Source organism: Aptenodytes patagonicus, chromosome 1 (genome assembly GCF_965638725.1).
Source record: "Aptenodytes patagonicus chromosome 1, bAptPat1.pri.cur, whole genome shotgun sequence".
Lineage (NCBI taxonomy): Eukaryota > Metazoa > Chordata > Aves > Sphenisciformes > Spheniscidae > Aptenodytes > Aptenodytes patagonicus.
The window spans coordinates 209,384,416-209,412,275 of record NC_134949.1 but is presented as its reverse complement, the minus strand read 5'-3'; the positions used below and the strand labels follow the sequence as shown (position 1 = coordinate 209,412,275).

The 27,860-nt window shown below is 35.4% G+C and overlaps 1 protein-coding gene across 3 annotated transcripts in view; it reads left to right on the top strand.

Annotated features, from left to right (window-relative positions):
* ATM (ATM serine/threonine kinase) overlaps positions 1 to 27,860 on the top strand; it is an 81,890-nt gene that overhangs the window by 33,953 nt on the left and 20,077 nt on the right. For all 3 annotated transcript variants that reach the window (XM_076328178.1, XM_076328177.1, XM_076328176.1), the window contains 19 exons: positions 981 to 1,180; positions 3,159 to 3,333; positions 5,301 to 5,465; positions 5,736 to 5,868; positions 8,067 to 8,162; positions 9,591 to 9,762; positions 10,189 to 10,330; positions 10,998 to 11,174; positions 11,572 to 11,746; positions 15,011 to 15,098; positions 15,454 to 15,609; positions 16,543 to 16,651; positions 17,433 to 17,521; positions 17,617 to 17,719; positions 18,798 to 18,946; positions 20,453 to 20,557; positions 21,079 to 21,198; positions 22,278 to 22,512; positions 24,403 to 24,570. In XM_076328178.1, the coding sequence (XP_076184293.1) occupies positions 981 to 1,180; positions 3,159 to 3,333; positions 5,301 to 5,465; positions 5,736 to 5,868; positions 8,067 to 8,162; positions 9,591 to 9,762; positions 10,189 to 10,330; positions 10,998 to 11,174; positions 11,572 to 11,746; positions 15,011 to 15,098; positions 15,454 to 15,609; positions 16,543 to 16,651; positions 17,433 to 17,521; positions 17,617 to 17,719; positions 18,798 to 18,946; positions 20,453 to 20,557; positions 21,079 to 21,198; positions 22,278 to 22,512; positions 24,403 to 24,570 (2,757 nt within the window). The remainder of the gene's footprint in view (positions 1 to 980; positions 1,181 to 3,158; positions 3,334 to 5,300; positions 5,466 to 5,735; positions 5,869 to 8,066; positions 8,163 to 9,590; positions 9,763 to 10,188; positions 10,331 to 10,997; positions 11,175 to 11,571; positions 11,747 to 15,010; positions 15,099 to 15,453; positions 15,610 to 16,542; positions 16,652 to 17,432; positions 17,522 to 17,616; positions 17,720 to 18,797; positions 18,947 to 20,452; positions 20,558 to 21,078; positions 21,199 to 22,277; positions 22,513 to 24,402; positions 24,571 to 27,860) is intronic.

Below are 27,860 nucleotides of genomic sequence, written 5' to 3'. Positions count from 1 at the left end.
ATAATGTATAAATAGAGAGGATTATTTTAAAGGTTGGGGAAATCTGTGTGTACCAGACACAATTTAGATGCAATTTATTTCTTTGGCATATGTCTGAAGAACGTTCTAAAATAATTACATTTGGACAATTTTATCTAAATACTATCTACAATTAAGATATTAAAATTTGCTTCCCTTACTGACAGTGTGAAATTTTATAGTCTGTGACGTTTTTAGACATCTGATTTTCAGTTGTTAAAGGCAAATACAAAGGCATATAAAATTATGCAGACCTTGCAATAAATCATAAACATATTACTGTCTTGTAACATTTCTTAGAAACGTATCTTTTCAAAGTTTATGCTATTTTATTGCATATGTTGTCAACAATTTATTTTGCCTATCCATAAACAATCTAAAAATAAGAAAAAAACCTTTTACCAGACTGTTTGTCTAAATCTTTTGAGTGTAAAAGTTAATATTGCCAGCCAGTGGAATAAATTCTTTAAAATGTAACACAACCTGCCTAGTACTTCAAGATGGTTACTTTTTTTTTTAAGTTTACAGTTTTAACAGTTACAATCTGTATTGATATATTCTATGAAATAATGCATTTTGTACGTATGAATATTATGTTTGAAAGAATATAGATTGAAGCACTACCTGATGTTTTAATGTTTTTTTATCTGATGTTTCTCCTGTTGGTGAAAACTGCCATAACTGTTTGGTTTTCTGAAAAATGCGCATAACCTTTGTCATGTGGGGGAAAAAAAAAGAAAAAAGAAAACTAGGAGATATGGGGCTTGCAGTCCTGCCTGGAGAATTGGTTTCTATGTAGGTCTTTTGTTTGTTTAAAGCAGTAAAAATAATAAAGCCTTTTTGTCCATGTCCTTTAAAAAAACATATATATATATCTATCACTGAAGTTTTTTCTTCATATAAAGTATATCTGTATTGGCATTATGAATTTTTTTTTTAAATCATAGTTTATTCATTTTTAGGATTCATTCCAGAAAATCCTTCTAGCCCTTTGTAAGCACGCATCAAATACAAACAACATTTACAAGAAACACAGAGTTCTTATAATTTATCACTTGTTTGTTAGTCTGTTACTTCAAGAGATAAAAGATGGTTTAGGAGGAGCATGGGCTTTTGTCCTCCGAGATGTAATTTACACCCTGATTCATCACATCAATAGCAGGTAAATACGGTAATTATATCTTGTTCTACCAGTCTGTGCTCCCTTGTTCTTGTAACCTTACATTTCAGTATCACTAGTAGATGTTAATTCATTTGTAGAAATAATTGAGATTTGCTGAAAGAAAAAATTAAATTACCTTTCTTTGATAATTTCAGAATTTAAATTTACAACTTACTAAAATGTGGAATGTTTTGTGCTATCCTTGTATTTAAATGTTTGCTATACTGCAAAATTTTGTATCTATAGTAGGCTATCAAGTTGTAGAAATAAGAAGTGTTGGGAGATTTTGATGACAGAAAGCATGTTTGGGAATTTAAAGGATATGGGAGAAAAACTCAGGTTGTGGAGTTAAGTGCAAAGTAAGCACATGTCAAATAAAATGTGCTTATTGAGTTAATAAAGAGTATTGGCATTTACATTCTCACCAATAAGTAGCTAATAAAATGAGTGAGAATTGGTACATGTTATCTTAGCTTGTCTTCAGATTGAGGAAACTGGTACTTCATCAGCCATAAGATTTAAATAGAGATTCTTATCTTTCATAAGGACTAGAGATATTTTCTTACTTGAGGTTCAGCTTTGGATTTCCAAGACAGTTATTCACCTAAATGTCATTGAGTTTAAGTGCAGGTTGATTGCTTTGCTTGTTGGAAGCATTTCATACCCTGAAATATTGGAGAGGTGTGGATTTTATGGTAAATGCCATTATTATGAGACTTATTATTGCAATCAACACCATACTGGGGCGGGGGCAGTTGATGCACCAGAGGGCAAGGCTGCCATTCAGAAGGACCTCATCTAGCTGTAGGAGTGGGATGACAGGTACATTGTGAAGTTGAACAAAGACAACCCCTAAGTCTTCCACCTGGGATGGAATAACCCCATGCATGAGTGCAGGCTTGGGAGCTGACTGTCTCAGAAGTAGCTTTGCAGAAGAGGACCCAGGAGTCTTGGAGGACAAGCTGGATGGGTCAGCAGTGTGCCTTTCATCACTGAAGGCTGACTGTGTACGGGACTGTGCTGGCAAGAGTGTAGCCAGCAAGTTGAGAGAAGTAGTCATTCCCTTGTGAGTCTTGTAAAGCTGTGGTAGGACCACTGTGTCCAGTGTCGGGCTGCTCCAGCCAGGACATGAGATATAATGACAAACTGGGATGGGTTGAGTGGAAGATCCCCCAGGGGGTAAGTGGAGTTGATCTAATTTCTGTTCTCCATTTTCTGGAGGGGAAGATACCTTGTAGAGAAAGTAGAGCCAGACTTTTCCTAGAGGTGCACGGAGAAAGGACAAGAGGTAGCACCCACCAAGTTGCAATATTCTGTTGCACCCACCAGTTGCAATTGTGTTTGGACATAAGGGAAAAGATTTTCACAGTGAAAATAGTCAAATACTGGAGCAGGTTACTCAGACAGGCTACTGCTTCTCCATCCAAGGAATGTGTCAGAAATTCAGCTCAACAAAACCCTGGGAACTTGATCTGACTTTGAAGCTGACCCTGCTTCAGGCAGGAAGCTGGACTAGATAATTCCCAGGTGTCCTTTGTAACCTAAATCTTCTTCTTTTTTTTTTTTTTTTTTTTTTTTTTTTTTTTTTTAATTAATGGTTATGAGAGAGAGAGGAGGGTTCAGGGAGCATGTTTTCCACTTTGTTCTGTTTCTGTCAACATTGTTCTGGCAAATAATAATCTAAGAGCCTTTTCGGGTTGTTTTTTTTCCTTTTTGGAATATATTTTTCTTTAAATTTTTTACACCATTTTTTAAAGTGATCAGTCAAATTCTGTGTGTTTTATTTCTCCCATGTCTCCTGAGCTAAATCCTCACAGCTGATTGAGTCGATAATTTTAAAATTTAGGATCAGTTCCTCCTGTAAAGTTGATTTATATTTCTCCTTTTCCCCTATTCTTCCCTGTTGTATAATAGGTTAATACTTAAGACAATGACAATTTGTATTTCTTTAATTGCACTTTTTTGTTTCCTGTGACAGACCTGTTATTATCAGAGATATATCCATGCGCAGCTTTTCACTCTGTTGTGATCTTCTTCATCATGTTTGCCACACAGCAGTTACGTGTTGCAATGATGCTCTAGAGAGCCACCTTCATGTTATTGTAGGAACCCTAATACCTCTTGCCGTGGACCAGCCTGAGATTCAGGAACAGGTAGTTTAGAGTTGCTGCTTATTCCTTATCTGTTAGCTTTTTAGTTCATGTTCACTGTTGTAAAAGCTATATCTATACTCATGTTCAATTTTAATTCATTTTTTCTATGCTTTGTAGATTTATATAAAAATATTATTTGGGATGTAACACTATACCTTTAATTTTCTAAATAAAGTGTTTTTACTTTTGGTACTTCTATTTTGACAAATATTGTGTTCCATATTTAATTCCTGTGGCTTTAAACAGTGATTGTCATGTATTTGTATCATAATTGCTGATTACTGTATCACTTTCTAATTCTCTATTTACTTAGTCTATAAAAAATAAGATTTCTTAAAGAGCTTTAATGGTGTTGTAATGTCTTTTATGTCTGCTTTGAGCCTGTGTGCCTTTTTCAGCCAAATCTGAATGAGATTTAAAAACTTCAGGGTAAGTTTCAGAAAAATTGTTACCTCCGTTGAGTAGACACCGAATCAGTGGTACCACTAAGGAAAAGATAGAGCGAACATAGGCATTGGTAAACTGCTGGTGATGGCAAGCTAATCAGTACAAGCACATCAAGTAGCCAAGCAGTTACCTACAAAGCTCTGTGGATGATTTCACAGGAAATATGATGGAGACCTTTGGAAGGGGGAGGTATCTAGAGGACAAGGAGGAAATATGTGCAAAGAACAGATTTCAGTAGTTCAGCTATTTATTTAACAAATTATCATAAAAAACAAATGTAGTACATAGTCCTTAAAAGGGAAATGAAGCAGTTTCTGTTGTGTGACAAGCCTTGTTTTCCTTCTGGTAATGATTTGTATGTGCATTCTGCTGGGTGTGGAAATATACTTAGATTCAGAGGCTTACAATTAGTAGCTGAAGGTGAGAAGAGATGCCTGTTGCACTTCAGTCCTCATGGTCGCCTTCTGGTTTAATCTGATCCCGTAGTACCATATGCACCTTCGTGGTTGCAGTGTAGCCCTACATTGTCCTCGGCCTTGTACTTGCAGTTCAGGTGGAGGGCTATGCTGATCCAGCTGAAAATAACCTGGCAGTCTTTTTCTCAGCTTAATGATCATGATCAGATTTACAGTATGTCTGTGCAAGGAGTTGTGCATGCACAACTGCAAAGGCAACATGTCAGGGCATTGCTGGGCAGAAACAAAGGGGGGAGGGCAGAAATTTCTCTGAATTGGAACTGATACCAAATATGAAACCTCATATCATATTCCTGCAGGGAAGTCCTTCCTCTAGTCTCACTTTTCAGTTTCTTCTCTTTTTTTTTCTTCTAGCATTGAATGGAGGCTAGTTAATAATTTTCAGGTAAATATGTCTCCAATATAAATGATGAGGTTTTTATTTGTAGACTCCTCAGAGCTGCTTGGATTGAATATCTAATTGCATTGATTTGTAAGTAAAGCATAAAAGCGTTTTGCAAAGAAAGTATGGTACCCCTTTAGCAAGCATTTATTCAAGTTGTAGATCTGTTCTAAAACAAATTCTGCCAGAGCTCAGTGATTTGGGCAGTAATTTATGATATTTAGGCATTTGTTTGGAGTTCAAATTACTGTCGCTTTAGTTAGTAAGAATAATAAAGTCCTAATAACATCAGAAGGACTGCTTGGGCGCAATGTGTTGGTAAATCATTGCCAATATTGTAATGATTGTATTGGCCAGTATTTGAAATCAGCTTCATCAAAAGACAGGATAAAACTGCGGACTGTGATAATAAAAGCTTTGATGTCTGTTTGGGAGAGGGAGTAGCAAAAACATCTCACCATTTTAGAATATATCTGTGATTTTCTCAAGCCTCTAAACATTTTATAATTTTTAACAGTGTAAATAAATTATCTCACATTTTTTTTATAGAGTTCTCAGTTTAATGGAACTTGGAGAAATACAAACTTTATAACCTGAACAAGAAATATGGCTGAAAAACGTTTCTCTGTCTTTTTTGTTTTTCATTTACTTTTTATGTTCAGGTCCTAGACTTGTTGAAGTATCTGGTTATAGATAATAAGGATAATGAAAATCTGTACCAAGCAATCAAATGCTTAGATCCTTTTCCTGAATATCCCGCTTTTAAAGATTTGCGAGCAACTCAACAGAAGATAAAATACAGTAGAGGACCGTATTCTCTTTTGGAGGTAATTACATTTTAAAATATATCTCATGGCATAGTGGTTTTTGTAATGCAAACTTTCAAAAGAAAAACAATTTTATAGGTATAGTTGAGAAAGATTTAAAGTAGATGTGGATTCTTTTTATTGCCAGTTTCAGACACTGAGACATTTGTAGGTCTCCATTCTTATTTTGCATCTATTAATATCCACATTGTGGACTGCTGAGAGCCACTTCTTTACTTGAAGCCTTTATTTGTATGCTATATGTGCTTAATACGAGATGTTGTTTTGCAGGAAATTAATCACTTTCTCTCAGTTGGTGTTTGTGATTCACTGCCCTTAACACGACTTGAAGGACTGTATGATTTACGCAAACAATTGGAACAATATAAAGATCAGATGAAGGATCTCCTGAAAAATTTCCAGGGTACTGACATCTGATTATGTATTTTATTTCTTTTGTATCTGGTTTTGGGTATGTAGTGATGTAACCCTATTCTAATTTGACATTGGATGTTTTATTTTGTGTCTGGGTTTTTGTATGTTTAACAATGTAACCTTATTATAATTTCACATGCAGAGTAGAATGACATTTATTATTCATGCAAAATCTGAAGTATCTTTAGCAGAGTGTATTATAAATATTATATGAGGTGTTATATGGCAGAGAGGATAAAATGCCCTTCCAGCTTTTGGCCTGGGGCACTTACGATTGTGAATGACCAGGATAGTGTATAATTTTTTTTTTCTATATATATACACATATATTTATATATGAGTGTATTGCTTTATGGCTGCTTAGTGAGTTTTCTTGTATATGAATCTCCCTACTCTTTTAAATGTAACGAAGCTAGATTTTATTAAAGGCATAGTATGTTAGAAAATAAAGCTCACAGAAGTTTTAAAATGGTAGGATTTAGTTTATTTGAACCTTGCCACATCCCAGCATTCTGTTTCAGCCCTCAGTCCAGACCCAGTTCCTTCCTATTTTGGTTTTCAGATGCTTGTGCCAGACCATTTCACTTTTCTCCTCTACATCAAGTCTTCGTCAGCTTGTGTGCAGGATGGGAAGATAAAAAGAGCTGATGTAATTCATTGTAAATAAGTGCAAAGTAAAATTTGGGGAAGAATACTAGTCTGTCATAAGGCCATGGTGTAAGTGCATTGTCCCCCCACATCTTGAATATCATTTACAATTTTAGTCTCGAAATTCTGCTTGAAAAGAGCATTAGTAACAGGGCAACAAGCTTGTGTGGAACAGCTTCCATCAGAGGAGAGCCTTGTGAGCTTGGAAAAGAGATTGAATAGGAATACAGAGAGGTGTATGAGCTGGTGAGTGGTATGATGAAGCTGAGTAGGGAGCACTTACCACTTTTATCGCAGTGCAAGAACAGATTAAATTATCTGGCAGCAGTTATACAAGAGAAACCATGGGTTTTTTCAAACAAAATATATACAGCATGGAACTTACTGCCACTTATTTTGGCAATCAGAAGCATAATGGACCTTAAAAGGAGTTAGACATCTCTCATAGAGATTATTAGGCATGAAGATCTGCTCAGAAATCCCCAATCTGCTGACTGGCAAAACCTGAGAAGAAATACTTACTCTTGCTCTGTTGGAGGTGGGCTAGCAGGCTTGATGGGCCTGTTGCCTTGATTTTGCCTTATACTAAAAATCTACTTACAAATAACTTTGTTATTTAATAACTAGACAGAAACACAAGTAATGAGAACATTTGCCTTAATATATTTTTTGTCTAAAAGACTACTTACAAATAACTTTGTTGTTAGTATAGGAGTTAAAAAGAAGTAAAAAACAGTTATTGATAAAGGCTATAAAACTGTATGCTGAAAGATAACATTTAAGAAATAACTACTGCAGTTTGGCCACATGTGTATTCACTTTTATAAAAATGTCAGCAAGCATAAAGCCCAATTCCAGGTTTCCATTCCAATCAGCAGGGCAGCAGGATTTTTTAAAAGAAAATACTGCTTTTATTTTTTTTTACATTGGTCTAGGAAAAAATATGATGATTTGCCTTGTTCCTGGAAACAGCAAAACCATTTTGTTTGGAATGTTTATTTTAAAAAAAGACCTCAGGCAGGCAGCAAATATGTAAGGAAATATCCATCTTGAGAGTTTATAATTTGGCAAAGTTAATTAGGCAACTGAAAGCTAGTCAAATTCTGTGAAATTCCTGGCAGAAAGCCTTATTTTGGGATATTCCTTGCATTCAGCTTTAGAACAGAATGATGGTGTTAGCTTAAGTGCTGTCAGTGGAGTCACATAGTATGACTTCACTGTTTCAAATAACTTTCTTACACTAGGTTTTCATGTATGTAATTATCATTTCTACATCAAAACACTGAAAATAATAGCATTTGTGTATTCTAGTTTTGGGGATTCTTTGGCATAGTCAAACACAAATTTTTTCAAGACATGATGAATAAGAAAAATGAATAATTCTTTTTATGTACTGTTTAATACCAACTTGCTTCATCATTAATAATGCATGTTGGCATTTTTAGATAAAAGATGCTAAAGCAGTGTTTTCTTCTAATATGTTCGCATTACAAATACACAATGACATTTTTGGGGTTTATTTTTCTTTCTGAATGATAGAAAAGCCAGAAGATTCTGTAGTAGTGAAATTGGTGGTGAGCTTACTGCAGCTGTCCAAGATGGCAGTTAACCATACAGGTGAAAAAGCGGTGCTGGGTAAGTTAATTAGTCCCACAGGCATCCTAGGGCTGTCATTGCAAACCCCAGGTTGAAACTGTGGCCATTCTCAATGTTACTTCCCACTGCTATTTTGCATTTGCTGCCAGAGGTTGCCATCAGGAATGTTAAAATGGGTGATACGTCTTCTTTTCAGTCTCTGTATTTTACAGCTTTCACTAATAACTTAAATTGTCATCAGTTCAGACCCTGGTCTCTTCTATACTCAATAAAGAGTCATCCGCTGTTATATGGGTCACTTTATTAGGTTGAAAAATAGTAAGAAAAGTTGAAGAGAACTTATCTGAAAATTTGAAAGGCATGTCTTAGTGGAAATTAAAATAGTTGTTCTCCATCTTAAAACCTCTTCTGTATTATTAAAATTATTCTCACTGTTTACATTGAGCGCCTGGTTAATGTTTGATCCAAAGCACCAAAGCTAAAATCCAAATCCCCTCTTCCCCAAGTGGGGAGTACCTCCACGAAGGTGATGTTTACTGAAATTAGATGTCTAAACTAGACAGAAACACAAGTAATGAGAACATTTGCCTTAATATATTTTTTGTCTAAAAGACTCATAACTGATAATTACAAATGCTGAGCAATTGAAGCTCACATTGACTTCAGTATGATACATTCTTCAGCACCTCCGCAAGCTGTAAGTTTCAGCCTTTTCTGCATTGTGTTTTCTAAGATGATTTGTTAAATTTAGTTCAAAATATAACCGGTGTATCTTCAGTCTGTTCTTTATTTGCTCTGGTGGTTAAAACAATGTTGTAGAAAACGGAAACTTTTTAAGACACATATGTGTCCGAGAATGAAGGAAAGAGCAGGGAAGTAGATTTTGGTTTCTTTCTGATGAACATTAACATCGCTTTTTTAAAACTATTTTCAAGGTCAATTTTGTTTTGTTTTTTCTTACATGTAGTTATGTGTTTTTATAAAATATTTTGTCTGGAAAGCAAATGAGGAACACATTGATACATCATTTTATGTAAAATGTAGGTTAATTCTTAATGAGTTTACAGGCTGCTGTTTGTGTTCACAGGCTACTGTTTGTATTTATCATACCCTTAGAGAATGAAAATTAGTGTCTCTTAGTGGCTGTGATTCTCACCATTTGCACTTCCCTGTTTCTGACACAAGCAAAAATAAAATCCATATCTGATGTAAACTGCCAAATCCAGAGCCATAGGCACTCCTAGAAAATTGAGTTAGAAAGCATAACTATATTATTTATGAATCTTAAGCTGCAAAATTTGTGTACATGTAATTTCAATCATAAAGCTCCTCAAATGATTATAAATGTTTGCAGCTTTTTACCCCATAATAATCTCAGTTCTAAAAGTAGTTTATATTAATTGCAACTTTTTAGGGTGAGACCTTGTTTTAGTGTGCATAAGACTATAAAATTACCTGCATTTGCAGAGGCTGTTGGAAGTTGCTTGGGAGAAATAGGTCCCATGGATTTCTCCACCATAGCTCTTCAGCATGCTGAAAATGCACTGGATTCTAAAGCAGCGGACTTACTTGAAGATAGAAAACTTCAATGGGTCTTCATAATGTTAACTCAAATAAATATTGCTTTAACAGATAATTTGTGAGTATACTTACTTATTTAATTTATTTAGTTCAAAGCTTAATGGGAGCCATTAAGTTGTACGTTGTTCAAATCACCTCACAGTAACACTCTAAAAGTGTTATTAACACCTGTTAATGTCCAACCATGTGCTTCTTCAAGGCTCAGATTACTTATCCAGTCACGCTTAGATGTTTCCTAGAAATTCTCTATTTGGACTTGAGCCAGAGTCTCTTCTGTGCTGTAGAGAATAGCAATGCTGCAGACTAAATACCGAGGCTTTGCTTTATAACAAAATATGCAATGGCATATCCTAGTCCAAAATTTTCTGATTTGATGCACACATTGTTAGATTGTGGAATTATTTGTCTTGTTATAAAGGTGATTTTGAAAATAAAATATCTGAATAAATTAATAATAGTGATGTTGTGTATGTTACTCTTTCAGTATTGATGTTAGAGCTGCTGCTGTTTCCTGTTTGAAAAACATATTAGCCACCGAGTCTGGCAGTGAATTTTGGGAAGTTTATAAAAATAAAGCTGATCCCATGTTAATCTATCTGCAGCCTTTCAGAATGTCTAGGAAAAAGGTACTTCTTCTGATATACCTTATTTATATGGCATATGGGGTAGAGAAAACATAAAAATATATATTTAAAAAAAAAAGTAAATTTGAAAATATTTTTGAGATAGGCTTTGATGAATGCAAAATTTGGACTTTTCATCAGTCTGATTGCAAATGTGATTGCTTTTGTACATCTGTTTCTCCTTTCTGTTTCAGCATTTGCATCTTCTTCACCTAGGAAATTACCAATTTGATGTTAAAAAGCTGTGTATTTTCATTATCAGACAGACAATTTTTTATTATTTCCGTGGTAATCTAATACATTCTTTCTCAGGATACCAGTATCATTTGATGCAAAAACTTAGTGGAAAATAGGTCAGATAAAAAAGTGCATAATTAACCATCAATCAGATATTTCCTAATTTTCAAACTTTTGATCTGTAACCTAAATGTGATGTCTAATGTGGCTTTGTTGATGTCGTCAGTAAAATTTTGTTCTTAATACTTTCAGATTTCCTTGGAAAACTTTACATTTACATGAACAAAATTGATATTGTCAATTAATTAAAGCACGGTTAATATTTAGTATGTTTTAATCTGTGCAGATTGTAGTACGGGGTTTTTTTATGACGTAGAATTTGTTTATTCTTTTCAATATATATATTTTTTCAATATATATTTTTTCCTTCTAGTTTTTTGTAGTACCTGCTAATGATACAGAGGCTCCTTTAGAAACTTTGGATGACACAAACCTGTGGATACCTCTGGGAGAAAGTCATGAGACCTGGATCAAGCACCTAACTAGTTCAATACTGGACAGTGGAGGTGTGCAAAATGAAGTTCTCCAGTTAATGAAGCCGCTATGTGAGGTAAGCTAAATTATACGTATGTATATATGTATGTGTGCTGTGATGCTCAAAAATATATGATTACTCATCTTGATAGCAAATAGTCATTTCTGCTATTAAGTTACTACTTTTTCTTAACAGTAATACAGATCCTTCATAGCCAGATATTGCAGATACCCATAAAATAGACTCTTGAAATACAAGATTTGAGAGATAATTGTAAACATAGATGAACTTTATGTGACTACTTTAACTGAATGCCAGCATAGCCCTATTGAATGGTTTATATTTTTCATATTACATGTTCTTTCTCAAGCATTACATGTTTGTTTGAGTAGTTGTCCATTTGGTTATAACCTGAGAAAGAAAGGTGTTTGGTTGTTTTTCTTAGCAACTGCTGTGCATGATTGTTTTCTAGGTGAAAACAGACTTGTGTCAAACTTTGCTTCCGTACCTGATTCATGATATCCTTCTTCATGACTCAGATGAATCTTGGAGAAATCTTCTGTCAGTTCATATCCAGAAGTTTTTTACAGCCTGTTGCAGATTTGCCTCATCTAGTAGATCTACAACACCTCCAAATTCTGAATCAGGTAATGTCATAATAGTTTTGTTTCAGCTGAAAGAGGAATTCTGGTTGTGAAAAAATTATCTTCTGATATCAAATGTATGATGCACACTTCTAGGCAGACAGAATTTTAGAAGCTTCTGTCCAATTGTTTGATCTTTTTCAGTGGAGATACCAGTAATTTTGAAGCTGTTCATTAGCAGCATCCAAGTAGTTTCTTCTGTATAGCTTCTTTCCTTGTTCACAACTGGATAATGTTTATTACTTGCTGAATTTAGATGTGATCCAATGTTGTGTGCTGCAAGACTGAGTCTTAGACTGTCTCTTAAAATGACTAATTGGCAATTAAATTCCTCTCTTACTCAAACAAGAGCAAGTTTTCACCTGGATTTTCCCTTTGGAAAAGAGACTAACCCTTGCTGTAGCTTCTGCCTAATGTTGATAATGGTCTCCCTATTACATTCAAAAGACTTGTTCCATTCCAGCAGAATGAAAGGAAGTCGTAACCAAAAGAACTGCAGCTGAGTATGAGTAATGCCGTAAGTTCCATTAAAAACAAAACACCTTCTAATCAAGCTGGCTGGTGTCCTTTCCAATTAGATTGTGGTTGAAGTTGTAAGAAATCTGTGTAAAAAATAAGATCTTTGTTATTAGACTATGGGAATGGTACATTAACTTACTTTCAGGAGCTGAAGTAATGTATTTCTTTTATTTGTGCATGTCCCTTACTTAAGACAAATACAGTAACTTCAGGTTAATATTTTTTTGTGCAGTAGCTGCTCTGCTATATCTTCCAAATCCCTTCTTCAGTGCCAAATCACCAAAAGCATGAGTCTGTACAATGTCTTGCAGTCTCTTTACAGGCAAGTCATGCAAGCTTTAGGTTGCCAGAGAGGTAAAGAAACCCTTGGTATTGTAGTTTGTACTAAGAGTGGTGTAAATAAGCCTAATGATACTAGATGTATTTTAAGGTACTTTTTATAGATGCTGACTAGCCTGGCCAGAAAGACTAGAGCAATATTGTTACACATTTCTGAAGTCGGGTAATAAGCTGTTCCCACAATCCAGATATTTTTATTATTGTCTCACTTTGTAAGATAGAAAAGGATTAACAATTTCCTATTTCCGTCCTGTAAGCAGCCAGGGAAACTACTGCACAAATTTATCTCAGATGCACAGAGTAACCCAAAATGTTCTATGAAAACTACAAAGGGATTTTTCTAAGTTTTATAAACTTGCAGTTAGTTAAGTGACACCAATGAGCAAATGATAGAGGCCTCTTCAAATGTTGTGATTCTATGCAAGGGATCTTACTGAGGCAATAAGAGCAGAATAAAGGACATGTGAAAGCTTTAAATGGAGTTCTTCAGATGAAAAACTGTCCTGGTACCAAAAAAAAAAAAAAAAAATACATGAAGTAGCACACAGCTCGTTGTCTATGTAGTTGTTTACAGATAAACTGGAGGTGCGCTAGCCAACAGAGCAAAGATACGTTAATTCCAAAGTTGGAACAATAGAACATCACCAGTATTCAAAACAAAAATTTTAAACATCTGGTGACTACCAGTTTCTTCAAGGATAAACTCTTACCCTATCAAAACAAGGAGAAAAATCTTCCTAGAAAACCTAGATAAATTTCATTCCAATCCATCAGGATCCAAACTGTGGCAAAGACCAGGCAGTTAGACATGAGAGAGTTGAGTGCTTCTGAACAAGAGTCTTCCTGTTGATCCATTTTGACATGGAAGTTCTAGGAATTGCTGTTAATCTTGGCAATTTAAAGCATAAATAGTGTGAACATCATGCCAATCACTGCTCTGCCTGAGAAACCAAACCTAATCGTATATTGTCAACTGCTTGACAAGAGTCAGACCCACCAAACTAAAAATGAAAACCAATTTGGACTTAGTGCATGTCAGTCTGGCCAGAATCATATATCAGTTGAATCTATTATTTTGCAGAAGAGATATAATTTTTTTTTTAATGAATCTGTCAAAATACATGTTCAGTTATTTCTCCTTAGAATTTAGAATTTCTATCTGATGCCATGAAAAAACAGACACCGTTTTCGTTTTCTGTCTGTAAGCTTCTTGTTAGCAAGTGAATGTGAACACGGTGCTGACAGCTTATAGTTACTATTATAGTCATTTGGTCTGTTGTTCAACAAATCCTGAAGAATAACTTTTTTCTTCCAGTTTTCTTGGCCAGTGCCTTTTCCTTCCCCTGACTCGTTAATACTTTCTGGTACCCAAATATAATTCATTCAGAAATTTTCAATTATTCATCTGATCAAATTATGAAAGAGGAAGTAGCAATCTCTTTGGGGCATTGACTGTACAGTGCTAACAGAATGGACCCTGCCTGTGAGATGCTATGTCTACATTTGCAAGTAGTGCAGCACATGGGGATGGATCTGGAGAGCAAAATGTCATGGTGTGTTAGGAACTGAGAGTCAGATGTCCCCACTGTGTGTCTTTCAAAAGTTAAGCATGTGGGAGATGACTTATAAAGAAGGAGTTGGTGTTCCTTATGTAAGGTCTTTAGTAGCAGTGAAAAGTAAGTGTTGTTCATTTCTGTTTGTTGGAACACGCGAAATGCCCAGATAATTCTTTTTTTACATGGTTTTTGCTTTCTTTAGGGGAAATTTCTAGTTCTGCACCTTACTGTAGTGTAATAGTAATCCAACCTTTGCTTATGCTTTCCCTATTTCTTGCTTCTTGTATTTTATAAATTAAAAATGTCCAGAAAAATGACAAGATTATTAACGCAATGACCAGAACACAAAACTGTAGCCATCTGTTTGTTTTTTTTTAATCCAAAAGCAAGGCATGGAAATATAAATTCTTTAAAAGTAAGTGTCTGTGTGTGGGAGATAGTGGTTTTTGCATAAGCGTACGCTGTAACATCTCCAATAAAGCTACTAATAAGTATTTCTGTGGCTTTGGAATAACTTTATATGGCTCGAGCCTAAGGGAAGAGGTCTGTTATGGAGCTTTGTGCAATGATGTTGAATCATCTCTGAATTCTATAAGAAGAAATAGAATCCACAAATTATTAATGCAAAGATGATTTGGTAAAGAAAATTGCAGTATAAACTACTGTAATGTCACTAACGTCATATAAGGAGGAGAAATACATTTTGTGACAAACTATTAATTTAATTTTGGAAATGCCGTCCAAGGATGTTTTTAGTTATTTTCTTGAGTACAAAATACACCGTTTTATTTTGTAAATGGATACGTTATAACAAAAGTTCATTATGTTCTTTCTTTTGAAATATACATCCCAGAGCAAGAAACCCGTAATTTTAGAAGTTTGGATAAAGTATCTCGACGAGCCATGCTTGCTGTTGTTGATTACTTAAGAAGACAAAAGAGGTGAATTACAGCTTTCCAAACTATTGCTTTAATTTAATTATGACTGTTCTATGATCTGCTGATGCCCTAGATTAAGGAAGAAGGATGTGGTAGAGAACATGTCAGTTAAAAGAATGAAGATATAATAGTGACCTTGCATTTGTTACAGAAGTGATATGGCTAGCCTTAAAGGGTTCTAACTATGCTGAAGGAGTTTTTAGAAAACTTTTTGTCTGATGAACTTTTTGTGGTATGGGTTTTGGGGAGGCTAAGATAAAATTAGCCTTTGGAAGGCTTTATAGTTAAATTGGATTTATTTTCTTTAATGTTAGAGGGAAGGTCAGTTACAGCAATATTAAAGTCTTTATTTTATCAGATCTGTTTCAGGTACAGTTTTTGATGACAGCTTCTGGCTAGATCTGAATTATCTTGAGGTTGCTATAGCAGCACAGTCTTGTGCTGCTCACTTCACAGCCTTGCTCTACACAGAAATCTACGCAGACAAGATAAATATAGACAAACAGCGAGAAAGGTACAAGGCTTGAGGAATGCAGTTTCTTGACATTTCTGGTAAAATGGATCATGTTTTGTGTGTCCCAGTAGTGTTCTGTTATGTGAAAAGGAAACTAAAAAAATTCCTTCAGCGTGTGTATTGACCTGGAAAATATTTCTACCAGTCCTTGAATGTGATCCCAACCTTGCTAGTTTGCTAGCTGTGACACACTCAAAATAGTGTCATTTTCACTTCTAACCAGAAAGTTTTCTTAGTAGCCTGTGTTCTGGAGAAACTTTACTAAATCTAATGCTTCTGAATACTAAAATGTATTGAATCTCACTTTCTAAATTGAACACTTTTCAGATTCTATTTCTCATAATTAATAGTGTGCTAGTGGTTAAATTACAGCCAGAAGTGACTCAAGGGGAGAAAGAAACCACAGAATGATGACCAGAATTGTGTGGGTAGAGCTGAATGATCCTTGTAGAAGGAGTTTTCTTCTATAATGGACAATTATCTTTGTCTTCTGGTCTGGCAAGGTCAAAATACAGAACTAGTTTATTAGCTTCGTTTTGGCGACAAATAACACTAAGGCAGTGAATGTATAACAAAAGTATAGTTGTAAGCATATATATTCTGTAGTTGCTTTTATTCTTTCCCAGAAGAGAGCATTCTTGCTTTAGGCATTCACAAAAGCAATTTGATTTAATAAAAGATTAGACATTACAAGTTGTTTTTTTTTTTTTCTCTGAAAAACCACCTTGATGTTAAAATCCCTTGATGTTGATATTCTCAGTTCAGCTGATCAATTTGTCATTCTGGTGGAGAGCCATTTTGAATAACCTGGGGATATGACAGGCCTGATCTTGCATTTGGTGTTTGTGCCCCTTCTTAAGTGTTGTTTCAGAATTTCTTTAGTTCTTAGTATGAAATTTCATTTAACTTTACCAGTTGAAACATTTCGTTTAGGTCATCTTTTAAAGCAACGAAGAGTTTGACATTTGAAGAAGAAAGTCAAAGAACAACTATTACTGTTTTGAATGAAAAAAGTAAAGAAGAAAGTGGCAAAAGTTTACAGGTACATGTATGCGCTTCATAATCTGGAAGCAAACCTTCTCATATAATTGCAGTTAACAGTAGGTTTCGTCTGAGCTGAAGGCAGATCTCATTGAACTCCAAAAGCTGTATTTGAAAGTTCTCCTCGTGCTCTAATTCAAAGTGAACTCAATGGCCTTGCCAGACAAGTTAAATTGAGTATTCGTTAACCTGAAGCACTAATCAACTGGCAAATTTTAAATTGCAGCAAAGCAGACTTTGTTCCTCGGAAGAACTGACCTCGTGGTGGTAACCAGCCAAGTATTTTTCAGTTTATTTTGTCAGAGAGATACATTCATTAAAAATCAGCAAGTGGTGTAGCAAGTTGTAATAATCAAAACCAAAGTAGTATTATCTCCTACAAGTTTATTTGATACATAAAATCTGATTCAGTAGGCTTGTCTAAGTTACTTCTTTCCATAGTTCATTATTCCAGAACTGTGCTTGCATATCTTTAAAATGCCTTGCTCAGCTGGTATGTCTGATGCTCATTCAGTACTACTGCCTTTTGCTTTTTAACCAGTCCACCTAAGACCCAGCACTGTTTTTTTAATAACTTAGCAGAAAGGTTAGGTAGTCCTGAAGAGTTTTGCTAGACTACAAAACTTCTCTTCCTGTGATGATAGCAGGCTCAGATACTGTGAGCAGTCATAACAACATGTTACATGGAAGGACTTGTATTTATAAACTTACGAGATATGTATAAAACTCACTTGAACTGGTTCCAAAAAAGGTAATTCTTCATTTAATGGCGCATGTTCTAGGACCTTCTCATGGACATATATAGAAGCATTGGAGAACCTGACAGTCTCTATGGCTGTGGTGGAGGAAGAATGTTACAGCCATTAGCACGGTATAATTTATTAATGTTCTTATGTTCTTTAAAGTCATTGCTTTCATTTATTAGTAAGGAACTTAAATTGAAAACTTCTTGTTAACTTACAACAGGATCAGAACGTATGAGCATGAAGCAGTATGGGAGAAAGCCCTTGTAACGTATGACCTTGAGGCAAGCCTCTCTCCATCTATTCGCCAGGCAGGAATAATAGAGGTAATTTTATTTTATAATAGGAAATGAATGGAGGAATTGGTATCCATTGTACTGAGAGTCATTTGTAGTAAATGCAAAATTGTTTTAGGACTAAAAGAGATCTCTTTGATCATCAAGTCCAGCCCACTGTCATAGGCATCCAAACTGTATAATGTAAGACAACTCAATATTTGTCCTGCAAACATTAAGGCTTTTAGTCCTCTTGTCACTCACCTGTAATCCCTATCTTGGGTAATGAATTTTGTGAAATATTTCAAAATAAATATATTTAATTTTATACAGAATTTGGCCAGCTCCTAAAATGACAAGATATAAAAAGTAATGTAATTGGTTATTTTTGCCATCTCGTTCTTTAAACCTCTCCATTATGGCAACTATCTTACTGAAATTGTGGTATTTCTGATTAAATAAATAAATAGAATTGATGTTGTCTTATTTTGATCCCTTAAAAATATGTTGCTTTTTTAGCCTAAAAATGTTTATACCAGTTCTGTAATAACATAGCACAGGTATATCTGTGTTTCCCCTCATTTCATTTTCCTATGGTACTTTTCTTTTCCTACCCCAAATTATTTAGTATCATTGTTAAAATTCCATTGTGTTTCTCCTTCATAATGGCTGCACACATCACCTGGATAAGTGGTCACAATTATAAAGTCGTTATGGTTGGTCTTCAAACAGATAGGAGTTTAGGAGTTGTAGGAAACTTTTTCAAATACCCACCAGGAAAAATAGTTCATTAAGAAGTAAAACCAGTTTTGGCTTACTACCCAGGAATGATGGAATGGAGAAATGTGAGCAGATAGTTCATTTGAAACACAACATGGAAATTCATTTCAAAGAATGCCAGCCACAGTAGTAATGAAACAGTTTTTCTGGGGTTGCAGGTATCAATAGTGTGATTAGTAGTCTTATTAAAATGTTTTCATCTTGTATAGTGCTGAGTTAAGAAATACTTATGGTTCTGCCTTACCCACAAAGGCTTCTTTGTTTCTAAAGATAAAACAAAGCCTTGTAAAAAAACAGTTCAGTTTATTAAAGGAGGAAAACCAACTTTCAGTAATTTTGTTAATTCCAGGCTTTGCAGAATTTTGGGCTTTGCCACACTCTTTCCATGTATTTAAAAGGACTGGAACATGAAAACACTGAGTGGTGTGCGGAACTACAGGAAATACGCTACCAGGCAGCATGGAGGAATATGCAGTGGGGTCACATCTCATCTGTCAAGTAAACCGACTTACTTTTTTGCTAGTTCTTTAAGTGAAAGGCAATGGTTTCGGTTCCAAGCCAAAAGATTACATTAGAATATAATTTCTATGAAGCAGGTCACCTAATTTATCTTAATTGTTGAATTGAAAAGCAGTCTTTTTCACTTAGACCTGTGTTTTGTATGCACATCACTTTTCATTTTCCTGGGAAACTGTATGCAGTTGATTCTTCTTTTTGATTGTTCATAACTATAAACTGAAATTTTCCATTTTGACTCAGATAGTAGATATGTCTTAAGTACATATGAGGGATAGATAGTTTTTAATGTTTAATTTATAAGCAAATGGGGAGAATATTACTCAGTAAGCCACAAGAGGTTATCTAGACCTGGATGAGCAAACACAAGTGTTGATTCATGGCTGCTCCCTCATAAGGAGTAATCTCCTCCCTTGTGTAATGTTGGATGCCTGGCATTAGTTATTGCATATGACTGGCCAGGATATAGTGTGAACTCTGTCTCTTCCTAGTACAGCTACATCATCACACATTTTAGGAGGAATACAGAATAGATTGACTAGATTTTGGCACAAGCAGAAGTTACATGATGGGGTCTTCAGTAACTCCTTCTACATTAACTTTTGGTAGTAAGAAGGATGGAGGACTTTTCTCCTAAGACTCTTACAGAGAGATGGGTCTGGGGAACGTACTCTTGGTGTGTTCATTCGGGAACGTACTCTTGGTGTGTTCATTCTCTTGTCCTGCACTGTCTTAAGATCATTGTTTAGAAGCACCTGGAGGACTTCACAGACATGCTGTTGAAGGGCATATGTCATGCCACAGTCAGAACAAACTTCATATAGGTGGGCTCTCTTTGTCCCTGGGTTAGGGTCTGTATGAACCTTTTTGGTTATAAACCTCTTAGGCAAATAGAATATTCAGCTTTAATACAGGAACAGAAAAACAACATGTCAGATTAAAAGAGCGAGAATGAGATGGCAGGAAAGAGGAGGGTTAAGGAGAAGAAGAAAGAAAAGTGAAAAGAGCAAAGAAGAGAAATTAAATTGAACACTATGGGTTTTTTCAGCCTTCTGATTTTCTTTATTTTTTCCTTTTTAAGAATGTTTCTGAAGTTAAGTGTAAAAAATTGTTGATTCTGAACTGAAATTGCATACATACCGTAATATATATCTTTCAGCATAATACTGCGAGAAATGTGATGATTAAATTTTTATTGGTTGGTTTTGTGTCATATTTTTGATACAACCTTGAACATATTCTCCATATTCCAAATATTTTGACAATTACTGTTTTTTCTGTTTTAAAACAACAGCTTGAATTTATAAAATACTAAATTAATTTAAAATTTAAAGTCTTGCATTATTATTTTTTATCATGCAAAACAGCAATCCATCCAACTGCAGAAAATGTATTACTAAAAATATTTGTCATAAAGATAAAATTGACTTCTTTGTAGAGAAATACAATTTTCCTTTTATTTTATGTTACTTTTGTTTTATTTTTAAGAGATGAGACAGGAAGACCAGGGTACCATGAATCATTGTATGATGCTCTTCAGTCTTTACGAGATAAGGACTTCTCTGCTTTCTATGACAGTCTTAAAGATGCCAGGTAACTATATGCAAATATTCTGCTGTTAGAGAGAGAGATGGAGAGTGTGTGTTTGTAGACACAAGTTATGTACAAAAGACTATTATAGGGTTTTATGGGCTTAAATAAAGAGTCATGCATAGAATAAAATTAATACTTCTGGACAGCAACTTCGTTTCTAAGTTTTTTAACTTAAATTTGTCTTTTGTGCATATACAATTTGTGTGCTAATTGAAGATACATTTCCTGTAGTATACATCCCTTACTTTGCGGTCCTCTTTTAAGGATTTAAGTGGATTTGAATGCTGACTACTACTCTTTAGCTGAGCTATCACATAGGCTTTGGAGTTTATATATGCTTTCTGTGTTTTCATTTATTGACAAACTTAATTTCTGAACTTTAATGGTAATACAAAATAATTCCGAACTGAATAGTTTGTCTGTTTAAATTCTGTTCATTGTATGGAAATTATGTTACGGATATTTGGAATTACTTGTGGATATTAAAAAAAAAATTTACTATTTCTCTGTTAAATCCATAGAGTGAATGAAGTCGAAGAGCTGTGCAAAGGCAGTCTTGAGTCTGTGTATTCATTATATCCAACTCTTTGCAGACTACAGCTAATTGGAGAGTTGGAAAACATAGGTCTGCTGTTCTCCAGGTATTTTTTTAAGCTTGTTTCATACTCCTTTCTCAGTTTTCAGGATTTTTGGTAATCAAGTCTAGCACAAAAATAAAATGACCTCAATAGATTTTATTCATGAACATCTCAAACTTCATTTTAAAAACAATACGGATTTTAGCTTTACTATGTGAAGACAAATCTAGATTCTCTTTATTTCCAGACTGGATTTATTCGTGGTCTAGTTTTAATTATTTGATATTATGGCAATCTTGTATTTTAAATAATTGTTTTCTTTCCTTTGTTTTGAGTTCCCTGGTATACTCCAAGGTAGCAGTCGTATCTCCTAGCCTTTGGTTTACTAAAGTAACTGAGTCATCCTCTTCTAGTTTCCTTTCTAGAAATGTTTTCCATTTCCTTGATAATACCCATAGATCTATTGAAAGTTGTTTCAGTTTGAATCACTTTCTTCATGGACCACTATTACCATCAGTATTCTACCTGAATTCTTAACATTGCTTTTTAATCATAGGAAGGTATTTATCTCTGTAGTGCTATAAACACTGAATTTTTTCTGCTATAGTTGTATCAGTTTGATAGCTTGTAGTCATCCTACAGTCATTTAGCATGTCCAGGACCCTATGAACCATTGCTGTTTGCAGTTAATGAATTGCCTAAGAAAATAATACATATAATGACAACCTACGCAGCTACAATGTCACAGTTTGGAATTTATTCTTATATTAATCCATATACAACCTATATAATAAAATAGGAATTTTGGTCTCTAATCTTTTAAGTAGCCCTATGTTTGAATGCGGTTCCCTTTGCTGATGGACCTTTAACACAACAGTTTTTGATACTTAATCAAGAATGTTTACAGTGGAGTTGTTCACCTTACTAATGTTGATGTCTTGATTCTCATGTTTGTTAAAACTGGAAGCCTGCCAGTTTATTCATGCATATTAATCATTGTAGGGTTTTATGGACTGTTTCTTGGTTTTTAACTGTAGATTGTGAACTACCTTGGTAGTTTACTTTTGTTAACTCATCTTGCGTTTCACTAATACTTAGTGAGAATTAATAACAGACCTTTTTTCTTTTGGTAACAATTGCAGATCTGTTACTACTCAGCAACTGAACGATATTTATTTGAAATGGCAGAGACAGTCCCAGCTTCTCAAGGACAGTGACTTCTGTTTTCAGGAACCTATCATGGCTCTGCGCACTGTAATTTTGGAGATCTTGCTTGAAAAAGAGAATGAAAATACCAAAAGAGAATGTATTAAGGACATCCTTACCAAACATCTAGTGGAGCTCTCTAGATTGGCAAGAACTGCTAAAAATACACAGGTAACAAATTCCAGGAAAGATCAGTGATGGATGTTTCAGTTTTTAGTTTATAATAGAACTTCCATTTTTTAACAGTACTAAAGATTAACTGTATTCTAAGTTTATTCAATGAATCAATTAGTTGGAGACTTAAACTATGTAGAACTTAGTCATAAATTGTATTTACGGACATGTTTTCTGAATTCTGTTCATAACTCTTAAGCTACTCTATGAGGTAGATAATATAAAAATGAATTTTTAGTGAAGAATGCTCTTCTAGCTCTGTTACTTTATTTTGATGCAGTTTTATATATCCAGCTTTCAGTTGCATCATACTATTGTAGTGTTCCAGAGTAAAGCTTCGGAAAGAACTCCATTGCATCTGTATATTTAGTGTTGTCTTCAAGATTTTATACTCTCAAAGCACCGTTGCACTGTGGTGAATCTCTCTCTGTGAATGACTTAATGAGATTTGCAGTATCAGTGGTTTCTGCAGCTGCTAATGCACTTAAGGTCCAGAGTCAGCCTTGGCTTGTTCTAGGTAGTGCATCTGGAGGAGTAACTCAACAAGAATTTTTAGAGCAACAATATTCCCCAAGAACCTCTGCAGAAAATAGTTCCAGCTAAATATATAACCTGGAAAGATGTTTAACACTTCACATATGTGAAACTATATTAAACTTTGATTTCAGGAAGGTTCTAACTCTTTTTGTGAATAATGATGAAATCAGTAGAACAGCTGTCTTTGATTTTGTAAGTTTGCAAGGTTTACTCAGCGCCTCCAGAATTGTTTGGGAAAATTATTTATTCAGAATTTTTTTAATCTTATGCCTGCCCAGCCACTAAAACACTGTGGTGATGAGTGTCCTGTAAGAGCCTCAATAGAAGTTAATTTTTTTTCACTTTTGATTTTTAGTTACAGAAGAAGATTAAAATTGGGGCACCATATTTTGGGAGGATTAGAAGGTTCTGAAAGATTGAGCCAGTGTGTTTCTGAAAACACTATCGTTCCAGCCTCTTCAGTATTGTAGGTCATGTGCAACCTTTGGGACGTACTTCTGGGCCTTATCAATCTTTCAAACCATGGGATGATAACCCTTTCCTTTTGGCACACTAGTAGTTGACAACACCGTCTGGATGTAGGAAAGTTTTTGAGGAAGCACTCTTTGCAACTAATGGCTTTTCTTCCTCTTTGGTGCCACTACCATCCATCAGGACAAGGAAGAGAGTTGCCGTACAGAATTATCACACTGACCACTGATTGAAGTACCCAAACTTGCATTGTCATTTACAGTCATTCTTACATTTTAATTGTTTATCTTGCTTATTTAAAAGTTTGGTTGATTTGGTTATTGGTTGGACAACTTGTGAAAATACACTTTAGTCTTCATCTTTGACATTGTTAAAAAGACAGTTTGCTCTCTGTACTATCATAGTGATATTAGATTACTAAATAATGAGGATGTTACTTCACTAGTGATACGAGTGAAGAGGTAGGCATACAAAAGAATTAGTGTATGGTGGTGCCATTTTTCTTATTATTGTTCTGCAGTCTCTTAGGATGTAATAATAATCACTAAGCTAAAATTATAAATCCGTTATTTCAGTAGATACTGATTGTAGAATTTCTATACTTTATACCTCCAAGTAATTTAAAATGTTAAACATTGATACTTTATTTTGGGGTTTGTGAACTTTAATTCCATAGTCTATTTTTGTTGCAAATCAGGATTTTCTGCAAGTATATAGAAAAACAATTTCATCTCTTTGCTGCAAATAAATTCTTAGCATTGGATAGGCAGAATATGCTGCACAAGTAGAGCAAATGAAGATGGAGTTTAAAAACAAAACTTGCTGTGAGATACATGTATTTGACTTAAAGAATTGTTTATAATGTTTTTTCAATTTCAGCTTCCAGAAAGAGCTATGTTTCAGATCAAACAATACAATCCAATGGGATATGGAGTTTCTGAATGGCAACTAGAAGAAGCTCAGGTTTTCTGGGCTAAAAAGGAAGAGAGTCTTGCACTGAATATTCTTAAAAGGATGATAAAAAAATTAGATGCAGATTGGTTTCAGGTATGTGTTATATAATATATAAACTTATGGGAATTAAGTTATTTAAGATCCTATTTCCACTTTCTGAAGTTTTCTCTTGGAAGAAAATTAAAAGGCTGTCTGCAATATTACTAAATCTGTTTTGTATTCTCAAAATATCTGAGAGCAAAAAAATCTGTATTAGCAAATCTTACCAGGGGTTTTCAAAGCGAGTCTGTTAGAGTGGCAAATGTTAGAATTCATTATTCATTATTTTGCCTCCAGTGCCACCACTGTGAAATATATAGCTTTTTATAATCAGAGATTATTTCCCTTGCTAAAAAATTAACTTGTTTTAAACAAAACTGTTAAATAGAGGTGTATCATCTTGTTCTGTGCCAATAGTTAAAGAAACTAATGGCCAAGCAGGATTGTTTAGGCATAGAATCACTTAGGTTGGAAAAGACCTTTAAGATCATTGAGTCCAACCATTAACTTAACACTGCTGAGTCCACCACTAAACCGTGTCCCTAAGCACCACATCTACATGTCTTTTCAATACCTCCAGGGATGGTGACTCAGCCACTCCCCTGGGCAGCCTGTTCCAATGTTTAATAACCCTTTTGTTGAAGAATTTTTTTCTAATACCCAATCTAAACCTCCCCTGGTGCTACTTGAGGCCATTTCCTCTTGTCCTGTCGCTTGTTACCTGGGAGAAGAGACTGACACCCACCTCGCTACAGCCTCCTTTCAGGTAGTTGTAGAGAGCAATGAGGTCTCCCCTGAGCCTCCTTTTCTCCAGGCTAAACAACCCCAGTTCCCTCAGCTGCTCCTCATAAGACCTGTGCTCTAGACCCTTCACCAGCTTTGTTGCCCTTCTCTGGACACGCTCCAGCACCTTGATGTCCTTCTTGTAGTGAGGGGCCCAAAACTGAACACAGTATTCGAGGTGCGGCCTCACCAGGGCCGAGTACAGGGGGACGATCACTTCTCTAGTCCTGCTGGCTACACTATTTCTGGTACATATTATGTTGGGAACTGTAATAGTGTACGTTAGAAGAAGAAGACGACTAAAGATTTTATCTTTGGTCCTTATTGTGTAAAAAAATACTAATATAGGGAGACACTAATAATCTATTTTATGTTAAAGAAGCATACCTCTGTTGCAGGCATGTCCCTCACAACTGTAGGGAATCTTTGTGCAAAGGTGGGAATATGAGTTGAGGCTTCTATTTCAGTAGGGCTGAAGTGTACAGAAATTCCAAGCAAGTTTTTGACTGATAACCATTCACTACTGTACCTCAGACTTCTTTGTCCCTTGAACTAATCCATTATCAAGGAACACAGATATGACTTGGGGTGCTGTTTCACATCTTTGAATCCTCCTCCATTTACAAGCACACTGAGCTGTGAGTTTTGTTGTACTTCTGAAAATGGAATATTACCTCAAACAGGGGAATGTTTTCTCATCAAATTTGACTTCAGCAAGTGCCTCTGCATCTTAGTTAGCTTAGATCTTTTTGTAAGCTTTCTGAAAAATTATGTAACTTGATGTGAAGCAACTACTATCCCATCTCCAGTTCAGAATACAAGAACTGAAACAAAAATCCCTCTCTCCTATCTCAGTAATGGGCAATACGAAGTTTCTAAGAAAGAGTGTAAAGAATAGTTGGGCTGTATAGCCAGAGTACTCCCCCAGACTGATTTGTAGCACAAGAACTTCCTGAATCAGAGGTAGTTGCTTTGTAGGTAATTCCTTCCAATGTTTTTTATACCATTGTTGGTATTTACCTCAGCTGGCAACTGAGCACCACACAGCTGCTCACTCACTCTCCCCCCACTCAGTGGGATGGGGGAGAGAATCAGAAGAGTAAAAGTGAGAAAACTTGTGAGTTGAGATAAAGACAGTTTAATATTTGAAATAAAATAATAAAAGAAGAAGAAGAATATACAAATGAAGTGATGCACAATGCAATTGCTCACCACCCGCCGATCGATGCCCAGCCAGTCCCCGAGCAGCGGCTCCCCCGGCCAGCTTTCCCCAGTTTATGTACTGAGCATGACGTCACATGGTATGGAATATCCCTTTGGCCAGTTTGGGTCAGCTGTCCTGGCTGTGCCCCCTCCCAGCTTCTTGTGCACCTCCAGCCTTCTCAGTCGGTAGAGCATGGGAAGCTGAAAAGTCCTTGACTAGTGTAAGCACTACTTAGCAAACAGTTAAAACATTAGAGTGTTATCAACTTTGTTCTCATTCTAAATCCAAAACACAGCACTGTACCAGCTACTAGGAAGGAAATTAACTCTATCCCAGCCGAAACCAGGATAACCATAAATTTGTCCAGTCACTTTTTAGATCTGTGTAAGCTTTTAATATCCAAGAAAACCCTGCAACAAGGAGTTTCACAGCTTAATTCCCACTGTTTTAAAAGCCACTTCCTTTTGTTCATTTTGAACACCCTATCTTCATTTGATGTTAGTTCTGATCTTGGAAAAAACACCGAACGCATGTTCCCTATCTCCATTCTCCATAGTGAGGTGCCTTTTTATAGTTACACTTCCAAACAAGAATAACTGTTTCACAGTCCATTGTTGTATACAAGAAGTCTTTTTCCCCCTCTCATGCATCACTTAACATTTATATTTTGCTGGTAATTTCATCAGGTTTTTTTCATTCCATTTATTGTCCTGTATTGTTTGTCTGCAGTTCCTCAGTCTGTCCTTGTTTTTATCACCTTGAATAACTCAATATCATCACCAGATTTTGTGTTCACTGCTCATCACCTTCTCAAGATTAATATCTTTTGAACTGCACAGATGACTGGATCTTTGGAGGCTTTTCACTGGTGACCTAACTCCACTGTAAAAAGTGGCCCTTTTATTTCTCTTTCTGTTGCCTTAGTTCTTTATCCATCCAAGAATCATGCGTTTTATTTCTTGCGGCTTAGTTTCTTCAAAAGCGTTTTGTAGAACCATGTCACATGACTGTTGGAATCTGTTGGAGTAGGCTGAATCAGACAGATCTTCCTTTGCTTGTGGAGTTCTTCAGGAAGTTCAGTTGAGTTGGGAAATGGGATACATCTGAGGATGCTAAGAGAGTTGGCTGATATGTCAAAGCCACTTCTGTATCATCTCTGAAAGGTCATAGAGATCATCCATTCCTGATGACTGGAAGAGGACAATTGCACCCATCTACAAAAAGGGCAAAAAGCAAGATCAGAAACTGCAGAGCAGTCAGACTTGTTTCAGTCCCTGGGAAAATTACAGAACGGGTCTTTAGGGAAGCTGTTGCCATGCACGTGAAGGAAAAGGAGGTGGTTGGGAAAAGCCAACAG